Raw genomic sequence first — 10,831 nt, forward strand, 5'->3', positions numbered from 1 at the left:
TTGAGGACAGGGACACTGGGCTCCATCTGCTGCTGGTACTGACCCATCTGCTGCTCTCCCTGGGACAACCATCCCCCCACCAGGGGGCTGATGGTGTCAGCCCCAGCCCACCAGCCCACCAGGCCCTGGACCGGAACCAGGGCCCTGGGGAGGGAGAGGGGGCCAGGCCCTGCCCTTCTACATCAGTCTCTACAAGCCTTCACAGAGCCTGGTGCTGGGGGAGAGGGGAGGGGGCTGGTTGTTTAGACACGGCACTGCTGCTGACACGCAATGGTGTTGCGTCCAATCAGGATTGAGATTGTCAATCAGTATGTACACACACACACACACACACACACAAACACACCCAGTTATTACAGGTTCCATCTACAGATCAATCAATGGCTGTCACAGTGATGAGGACTAGGTTTTATTCTCCCAACATGCAATTAGGAGACAGGCTCCAGACCTGCATATTGACAGGATCACCGGCCTAGTCTTTTAATAGGGAGAGGGACGTCGCCCTGTTACCAGTGCGTCTGTCTGTCTGATCCGCGCTCAATACCAAGGAGCAGAACAAATCGAAGACGGGGGATAAACTGAAAAATGGAGGTGAAGAAAAAACCAAAATGGAAGGATGTTGATGAAGCACGGGTTGTTTACCTTCTCTTTCCAGTGGAGTATTCCGATGATGACGAGGATGAAGACACACACCCCGATGAGAGCGATGGCCGTCAGCAGGACGATGTTGCTGGGGGTGAGGTACAGCTTGGCACTCCAGCTGTACGGGCACCAGAGGGGTGGGGAGGGGCTACGTTAGTGTCTTGGAACACATTTCACCTCCTGAAACTCCTTAACCGACAGGATATTGACTAAAAATGATAACTATTTTGACAATGTGGGTAGAAGAACGTCAGAACGAAAGGTGCATACTTTTTTTACTCCACTCATCTAGCATGATGAAATACAGCAGCATTTTCTATTCTGTTGCTAAACGGTTAAGTGCTGTAGCTACAAAAGCAGACACCAATTTGTTTGGGAGGCCTTCATTTGAGCAGGTTTTCGCCAGAGTTGGTAAACACATTAAATATTAATGGTGAGCACCAGCATCGTCAGAGTTGACACAGAGTGGCAGCGGTAACATGCTGACCTGGACATCTGCCACACAGTGACACGGTAGACATTAAGACATAACTACATTTACATGTAGTTATGTGGATTTGCATTTGTTTTCCCTTCCTTTATGCTTTACTGCACTACATTTCACGGCGGTAAATCATTTGTATGTGTGCGTTCATATGTGTGTGTGTGCGCGTGTTAGCTGGCCATACGAAGGCAGAGACTCCTCCCTCTGCCCGCCCTCCTGAGGGGTGGCTACATGTGAATCACACACAACACCATGGAAACCACACGGAGATCATTCTAGAAGGAGCTGAGGAACACGCTGAGAGGGTCTGCCTCTCCTTGTTGCTGCCCTAACTGCTGTTCTATTGGTCTGCCATAGCAGCACTGGAGACTATCACCTGCGTGTCTCAGTCGTAGCCCGCAGCGTTTGAAGTCACATTTAAAATCCTTTGAATGTGTCCATGCGCGTGTTTGTGAGGTCAATTGGACCATTGTGTATACGAGCATATGTCTGTGGGTGCGTGGTGTCAGCGGGTCAGTGTGTATGTCCCCGCGTGCGTGCGTGCGTGCGTGAGCTTATACCTGCGGGGTTCATTGTGTGGGTACGGGATCACGATGAGCTGAGAGTTGGGGATGATAGCAGTCCACTCCTGCTTCCTCACATCCTACAGAGACAACGACGAGAGAGGGAAGAGGGACATCAAGACTTACCAGTGTCAGTATACATTTACATTTACATTTAGTCATTTAGCAGACGCTCTTATCCAGAGCGACTTACAGTAAGTACAGGGACATTCCCCAGAGGCAAGTAGGGTGAAGTGCCTTGCCCAAGGACACAACATCAGTTGGCATGACCGGGAATCGAACTGGCAACCTTCGGATTACTAGCCCGACTCCCTCACCGCTCAGCCAACTGACTCTGAGTATAAGGTAACTGGGGCCGGGGAGCGGAAAGGGAGGACGAACGTGCTTCACAAGCCAGAAGAGAGACAGCAACACAAGAGGCCAGGCCACAGCTCTTCACCTCTCTCCAGGGAGACACATCCCTTCTCCTCGGGGCTGTCAGCCTACAGCGCACACAGCTCCCAGACCTCACGGGAAGCTTTCCTAAGCCTCCCTGTATCAATTACAAATTTTCTCTCCTCAAGTTGTTTCTGGGCAGCAATTAGCACCAAACGCAGAATTCATCTTTCCTAGCTGGGGAGTCCTTTCGGGACTGACAAGCTAATTTCCGACAAACCGTCTATCATTTGACAACATTTAGAAGAAGAAGAGGACACACCCGGAAGAATCAGCGCAAGCACGCGCGCACACACACACACTTTACTTTTTGGATTTTCCTCCAGCAGAGCAGCAGTCTAACGAGCTCCCGCGGTCGAGGCGGGCTCTGTATGGTGGAGGAGCTATTTTAAGGGTGTTTAGGACGGGAGGCAGGCGGCTGTGGTAGACAAATGAGCGGTAATAAGGAGACCACACCTTCTAGCACGACTGGCCCGCTCACACAATGTTCGGTCTAGCCCCACCCCATTCGCTGAGAGGGTTAGCCTGGTGTGTGTATGTGTGTGTGCGTGTGTTGTGCATCTGTGCATATGGAACCTATAGGCACTGAGAGCTGTCAGGTATCCCAGGATAGTTAGGCTGACATGGGAGGGGGAATGAAATGTGAGATGTAGAACATTCCACTGTTGCTGACACAGTACCGGTACAGCCTCATCAGTTTGTTTATTAGCGCCGGTTTGCCCTCCTAGGTTCAGACTTGTACAGACTCGATGACAGACAGACAGGGTTGGTGACACGGAGAGCTGTAGGCTGGGAGCAGATTGGTTGTTAGGACGAGAAAAGTGTTTTCTTCTGAGAGCATTTTTGTTGCCAAGCCCAGAGACTCAGTGAGAAAGAGAGGGGGAAGGAGAAAGGTAGATGAGAGAGATAGAAGGAGAAAGACAGAAGAGAGGGAAAGAGGCCGAGAGAGGGAGAAAGAGAGAGGGGGAAAAACCATAGGGGGAAGAAAGAGAGGGGGAAAGAGAGAAAAAAAGAGAGATGAGCAGGGTTTGAAGAAGTCTGGCAGAGGGAAGCAAGGTTTCTCTCAGGCGAGCAGTAGACTGTGAGGGGAGAGGAGCGAGCGTGCGCGAAAGGAGAGGAGAGAAGAGAGGGAGCTTGATTAGTGAAGTAAGCCTGAAGAGCAGCAGTGCCTTCTCGAGGGAGCGTGATAAGTGAGGCGAAGGACAGAGAAATGGTGCACGATGCAGTCTTCACATCTCTTTCCACCTTCAATACCTCCTCCGTCCTTAACCCTATCTGGGCGGGTTGAACAGGGGCCAGCAATAGAGGATAGAGAGGCTAGGACTAGGACTGGGGCTGGGGCTGGGGGGCTAGGACTCATCTTAAACCTCACCCTGTTAGACTCGAGAGGGGTTCAAACCTTGGACTAAATGTAAACTGGAGGCTGGGAGCTTAAGCAGGAAACAAATATCTGGCACTAGTCTCTGTGAAGCCTCGCCTACTGTCCCCAGTGTAGACTCTGCCACTTCTGCCAGTAATTCCAGGTTCCTTTAGTACCTGGGCTGCTACCACAGCTCTCCTCAGGCCCCTGGAGGACGGAGCTTCTTAGCATAATGAGAAGGATCATAAAGGTTTCAGCGGGCTCTTTGTAGAGCAACGCAAGGCTTTGTGAGGGGAAAATATTTCCTGGCGTAACCCAAAGCGGCACCGTGGGACAACGTAACAAGGGGAGAGGGAGAGAGAGAGCAGGAGAGAGGAAAGACAGAAAGAGAGCGAAGAAGAGAGAATGAAAGAGAGAGAAAAAGAGTGCTCTTTCACAGACGCTCCCTCGCAGGGTGCAGAAGTGCGGCAATCTAATCTGCAAGTTTAATCTGCTTGGATGAAGACCTCGCTTCCCTTGTGTAAACCGGCGGGTGGGAGGGAATCCGCCTGTCCGGTTCAACTAGAAACCCCGCGGCGGGGGGGGAGGGGGGGGGGTGCCGTTGAGGAAGCAAGCGAAACGCTTCCTCTCAAACGCACGTTGGTCGCCGTCTCACAGGGAGCAGGGGCGACGGACAGCTGGGGCTCCTCGCTGAGGCAGAGGCTCCAGGTACAGACGCTGCCACACGGTGAGAGATGAAGACGGATGAATTATTGACAGTGTGCCATGGGAGCTAGGCGTCACTCTAGCTACTGGGGGGGGGGGGGGGGGGACACACCTACCTTCAGTCATGTGACAGGGGTCACAAGCCCAATGTTGTCAACACTGGGTTTATGTGTGGATTGATTTTTTAGGATGTATGTCTTTTTGTTGTTGTTGTGGCTGTGTTTTTAGTGAAGCAGCTTCAAATGTTGTTATGAAACGATGGGATTGGAGAGGAAGGGGCTGTACCATGTAGCTGTTGTCATGCTTACGGGAGGGAGGATGGGGGTTGGCATCACTGCCCCCCCCCCCCCCCCCCTGAACAGCTGCAGGAGTGTGTCTCAGGAGCCCCTGGTCCCACAGACTGGTGAGTGGAGACGGTCTCATGGTGTCTCTACCTGCCCCCCACCCCCCCCGCCCCGACCTGCTCCTCTGTGTCTGGCTCCGCCCCCCCCTATCCCCACCATAAACACCCCACCCCCCCCCCATCTAGCATCCAAACCCCCTCCAGTTTGTATTACACCCCTCCCTAGTAAGTCTCCCCTCACCTTGTGTCCGGGAGGGTGGGGGATGCCCACGTAGAGGTGGTCCAGGAAGTTGGCGCTGCGTCCCAGGCCCAGCACGGTGTAGGGCAGCTGCAGGGAGAGGTGAGCCGACTGGCTCAGCTGGCCCGCTGCACGGAGAGAGGGGGGAGGGGGAGGAGAGAGGGGATGGGGAGGAGGGAGGGGATGGGGAGGAGGGAGGGCGGGGAGGAATGATGAGAGGCCGGGGAGAGGGGGATGGAGAGTGAAGAAGAGGGGAAGGATGGGGGGAAAGCATGTGTAAAGAGAGTAAGTGAGAGAGGGAGAGAAAGAGATATAGATAGAATGATAGAGAGAGAGGGTGGGGGAATGGGACACGACACAACAACAGTGCCATTAGACATTCATCGTCATAAACAACCCCCGTAAAAAGACACAAATCAGACCATCACACCATGATCCAGATAAGCCCTCTCAGTCCTTCCTTTCCATCCCTCACTTTCTCCCCAGGCCTGAGTCACTCTCCTCCCCCCTCCCACGCTCAGACTCCTGCCAAGCGCAGCCAATGTAAATCAACTGCTTTACGGTCAACAAAGACCAGCCTCACGGCAACACATCAGGATAAATACGAACGGACCGCATCTCCCGGAACCACTCATCTCTTCTCTATTCAAACAGGAACACGAAGGGATTGTTGGGATACGGAGTCCGTACCGATACAAAAATACAGATACAAAACCCAACATGCTACAGATGGATGAACTCTACATTACACAGCATGTTAACCCTGGGCCTTGAGGGTGTCCACTGGTAACCAGAGACATTGATCTATGTCAGTGTCTTGAATCACAGATGAAAGAGCCTACCGCCGGTCAATCCCATTATGAAACCAGGTCTGAAAGGTTACACGTTTATCCACAGAGTAATGGACAGGAGTCTCCATCTTCGGAAGGTTCACTGTGAAATCTGGATAAGAATGTACACCAGCTCTCTTTCCTATCATGGCCACACAAAGCCATATGTTACAGAATGTTCTAGAAGGAGCTCTGTTGTAAAGGAAACCAATATGATACTACCTTTCCCAGTTTCATATTACTGCGGCACTGTGTGTCACTCCGAAGCTTCATAATAGCGGTGCCTGTAATCTTGGTAATTGCGTAAATCAGTGAAAGATGCTCGCTCGTCTAAATAAGGCCTCTTGCTGGGATCGACTCCTGGGGAGTTGGACAAAGGAGCAGAGAGAAACTTCACAGACAGTAATTTCAGGTAAAACCACGTAATAGTCTATTGTAATGATCCTCCGAGATACACAGGGGCCAAGGAGAAGAAGGGGCAAATGGAGGTGGAGAGAGAGAGAAAGACGGAGATGGGGGAGAGAAGATGAGAGAGAAGGAGAGATGAGATAGAGAGGGAGATGATATGGAATAAGGTGGAAAAGGAGAGAGCGATGGAGAGAGCCAGGAGAGGGAAGGATGGAAGAAGAGAGATGGGTACAGATTGAGAGAGAGCCAGAAGGAGAGGGGGATGAAAAGGGAGATAGAGGAGCCAGAAGGAGAGGGGGATGAAGAGGGAGATAGAGGACATACAGAAGGAGATGGAGAATAAAGAAGGAGAGAGGGAGAGAACAGGACCAGAGCCCGGCTATTCCTCTGTGTTTTAGGCAGTTCAGGTCAGGTCATTCAAACTGGGTCAGCCTTACTCTGCACACCTCCACATCTCTGACTCTCTCTCTCCCTCTCTCTGTCTCTCTGACTCTCTCTCTCTCTCTCTCTCTCTCTCTCTCTCTCTCTCTCTCTCTCACGCATGCACATTCACACGGACGCATGCACGCACACAGCACACACACACACAAACACACACAGAAACAATTGCATTGCATGTGCATAATATGTACAAATGATGAACCCAGAGAAACACAAACACCTCCCTCAGTGTAAATGCCAGAGCATGATTTAAAAGGTCATCTCTATCGTATCAAGGTAATAACATATGAAGTAAAGACAAACACACACACACACACACACTCCTGTCTCCTCTCTCTTATTTTATTCTTTCCTCTCACTTTTCCTTTCTCTCTCTCTCTGCCTCAGATTCTCTGGTCTGCTTTAACCATATTCTCATAGTGGACTAGCTGTCGATTGCTAGAGGCTGGCTGGTTCTGGAAGTGTTGCAAAGGGGTGGGATGAGTGTGTGAGTGTGTGTGTGTGTGTGTGTGGGGGGGGGGGGGTTACAGGGTTAGTCTGCAGGTTGGCTGCATGGTTGGAAAACTGCCACATTGCCACAGACTAGGACTGGAGGCTGGCAAATGCAAAATGGTGTGATGTGTTGTGTGTGTGTGGCCATATCTTGTGTGTGTGTGTGTGTGGCCATATCTTGTGTATGTGTGTGTGTGGCCATATCTTGTGTATGTGTGTGTGTGGCCATATCTTGTGTATGTGTGTGTGTGTGTGTGGCCATATCTTGTGTATGTGTGTTTTGGCCATTGTCCAGTCCAGCAGCAGATAAACCCTGGCAGAATACTCCATTCAGCACACAGCACTGAGAGCCTCCAATCCCCTTCTTAGAGCACACACACACACACACACACACACACGTACACACTTACATACCACACATTTTACACACAAAACAATACACCCCCACCCCCCACAAACGCACAATCCCTCTCTTAAAAAACAAAGAGGATTCCAAACAGGCAGCCAGCGAAGCAGCCCAACAGTTCCAGGAGAATTGGGCATATACACACACACACACACACACATACGTGTTGCCACGTGTCACTGTTTGTGCAGTATGTAGTCATGAACACACACACACACATTCAGCATGTATTGTAGTATTGGCTGTGTTGCAACACCCAGAACAGAGTTCAGTGATCACAGCCAGAGAGTCAGCAACCCTTAACTCCCAAGAACCAAAACAAACACACACACACACAGTAAAAGCCTGAGTCAGAACATCAAATTTGCAGTGTTTGCTCCACTGTGTGAGAGGGTGAGAGATGGAGGGCTGGATGGACGGAGGGATAATAAGAGTGAGTGGAGCAGTGGTGGAGCAGAGGAGAAGAACCTCAGCTTTCTTTCCAACAGTGGAGAACTATGGTTTAACCCCCATGACTCACTCAAAAGCACAGCTCCAGCCAAGAAGCACGGGAAAATCTCTCACAGGCACGCTCCAGACCTAGGATGTGTGAGTGTGTGTGGGTGTGCACACTAGAGTGTGGCTCTGAGACTGACTCAACACTTCCCTTCTTCTGTAGAAAGTAGGGGACAGACCAGGGCTCCTGGTGATGTTACAGAGCCATAATGGAGTCCCAGATGCTCCTCACGCCACTCTCCTCGGGGGAGACCAGAGGAAACTGGCCCTCTCGTGTGGATCTACCACTCAGACTAGCACACATCAGAATCAGTTTTATTCGCCATGAAAGTTTGCACAGACAAGGAATTTATTTTGGCAGGAAGGTGCCTACCGAGGCAGCCATAATCGGCGCCAAATGGCTGGCTCACACTCGCTGGAGAGAAACAGTGTGCTGCACACGGTTAAAACACACCTGGTGTGCTACTTGGGGCCTTATCAGGCTGTCCATGGACATACAGGGTCGAATTAACGGAAAACATTCAGGGAAACGGCTGGTGAGAATCTTAACAATCCAGTCATTTCATTTTACAGCTCAATTATGCTAAACACAACATTATCTGCAACGGTCAGCCAGAGCGGCTGTGTAGCAGCAATGTGCTGGCCTGAAGCACTGACACACACACACACACACTTTACAAGCTTTACAAAATCTCAATTAGCTTCACATAGTCAGGAAAACAAGCAAAACATTATCCCTATTTCTCCCTCACTTTCTCTCCCTCTGCCTGCATCTCTCTCACCCTCTCTCGCTCCCTTCCTCTCCATCTCTCTATTTCTCTCTGTTCCTCTTTCCAATTCCCTCACTCTCCAATGCTCTTTCAGGCTCTCCATCTCCCTCCCTCCATCTCTCTCATACCCCTCCCTCCCTCTCTCTTTCTGTCCCTCTCTCTACCTCCATCTTTCTCCCTGGCAGATTGTCTCAGAAACCTGTCTGCTGTGAGAAGCTTAGCCTCCGTCGCTATAGAAACCGTCCTCTGTCCTGACCAAGTATTACCACGGCGATAAAAGGAATTAATGTGGCCGTGAAGGCGAGGTCGCATGGAGGCGCACACACACACACACACCCAACAACGGCGGCAAACACAGATGAAAACACGTAAAAAAAACACATACACACACATATATTGTGGCTAAACTCACAAGAGGTGCCATCAACAGCCACACAATGGTGTCAGATTCAGACATTGATTGGTGGGGAAAGGTGTGTGTGCGTGTGTGTGTGTCTGTAGTGGGGGAGATAAGTGACAGACCCAGAGGGCTCTATTCCTCTTGTGGTCTTATCAGCTAGTAAAGCATCTCTAACAGAGGACAGAATACAAACACGACTCTACACAGGTGTGGACATCCTCTGTCTGTCATCTGGAGAGGAGAGGAGGAGACAAAGGAGGGGGGGGAGGGAGAGGGGAGACGGAAGCAGAGAGCAGGGGAGGAGAAGAGCGGGAAAGGGAGGAAGGAGGGGAGAAGGAGTAGGCGGAGGCAGACAGACGGGCCTACAGCTAGACAGGTGTTGAGTGAAGCCAGAGCAGCAGTGATCCCTGTCTGCGGTGGTCTCCTCCACAGACGAGGCTCGTTTCCCACTCCCAATTGGAGTCAACAGAACAAGAGGGGAGAGCTCATGAACAGTGTTGATGGGTGCCAAAGAGATGAGATATCATTCTGCATGTTTCTCTCTGTGAGATGGAGGATACCGGTCTGTATATCCCCCCCCCCCCCCCAAGCCCTCTGTCCTCAGCTCCCTAGTGTGTGTGCACGCGTGCATGTGTGGTATGTGTCTTCCACAGTACTGACTAGTAGTCCATAATGAGGTTCTGTTCTGTCAGTACCACGGGCCAGGGTGATCAATCTCACCTGCTTAGTAAGCCTGAACCATCCCCGGGACACACTGTAAAACTACTGTTCCACACACACACACACACGCTGTACTGTAAAACTACTGTTACACACACACGCTGTACTGTAAAACTACTGTTACACACATGCAAACATATTACATGCTAATCTAATCATACATGCTAAAACTACTCTTCCACCCCCCCCCCCCCCCCCCCCATAGGGTATAGGAGAGAAGAGGAGGGAGAGGAGAGTTGAAGAGGGGAGAGAAGAGGAGAGGGGAGAAGAGGAGGTGAGGTTCAGATGGACAAGCGCAGAACATCAACAGAGATGAACTGTACTCCCACACGTTCTCCATTGTTGTCACACACACACACACACACACACACACATTAATATTCTGTCGGATGGTTCACGGGTTTCAGCAGGAGATGGTGTGGTGGAGACCGCCTGGGTCCTGGAATCGATCCACACATGCTTGCTTCCCCCTAATGCTGCCTTCCTGCATCTCTACACAACACCAGATGTCTGCCTGCTGCTCGTCTGTCTGCCATTCTGTCTGTACGGTGTCTGTCTACCTGTGTATATGTGAGTGTGTCTGTTTGCCTGAGTCGGTCTGCCTGTGCGTGTGTAGGTCTGTCTATCTGTGGGTGTCTGTCTGTTTACGTGTGTTTGTGTGTGTCTATCAATCCGAGTTTGTCTATCTGTGTGTGTGTGTGTGTGTGTCCTTCACCATGTCCAGCAGGTCTGACACCACGGGTGGGGCTAGTGGACACTGTTGGTGTGGAGACCTGCCCACCATCATCATCACTGACCTGCACCTGGGAGACCCACCCAGGGCACTATCAACTGCCAGCACACAGCCCTGTGACTGGGCCATCACTCATCCACAATGAGTGTCCAAGTGTGTGTGCGTGTGTCAGAGAAAAGGTTGTGTGCGTGTGTCAGAGAAAAGGTTGTGTGTGTGTGTGTCAGAGAGAAGGTTGTGTGTGTATGTGTGTCAGAAAGAAGGTTGTGTGTGTGTGCTTGTGTCAGAAAGAAGGTTGTGTGAGTATGAGAGAGAAGGTTGTGTGTGTGTGCTTCTCTGACCCAGTTCTTCTTCCCAATGTTGATCCTA

At 51.0% G+C, this 10,831-nt stretch overlaps 1 protein-coding gene across 1 annotated transcript in view; it reads right to left on the reverse strand.

Annotated features, from left to right (window-relative positions):
* Positions 1 to 10,831, reverse strand: part of itfg1 (integrin alpha FG-GAP repeat containing 1) — a 63,608-nt gene that overhangs the window by 4,315 nt on the left and 48,462 nt on the right. The window contains exons 10-12 of the mRNA XM_062471817.1: positions 4,774 to 4,898; positions 1,687 to 1,769; positions 643 to 760 (exon numbers count right to left, since the gene is read on the reverse strand). Coding sequence (XP_062327801.1) covers positions 643 to 760; positions 1,687 to 1,769; positions 4,774 to 4,898 — 326 coding nt within the window. The remainder of the gene's footprint in view (positions 1 to 642; positions 761 to 1,686; positions 1,770 to 4,773; positions 4,899 to 10,831) is intronic.

This window comes from Osmerus eperlanus, chromosome 10, assembly GCF_963692335.1.
Source record: "Osmerus eperlanus chromosome 10, fOsmEpe2.1, whole genome shotgun sequence".
Taxonomy (NCBI): Eukaryota; Metazoa; Chordata; class Actinopteri; order Osmeriformes; family Osmeridae; genus Osmerus; species Osmerus eperlanus.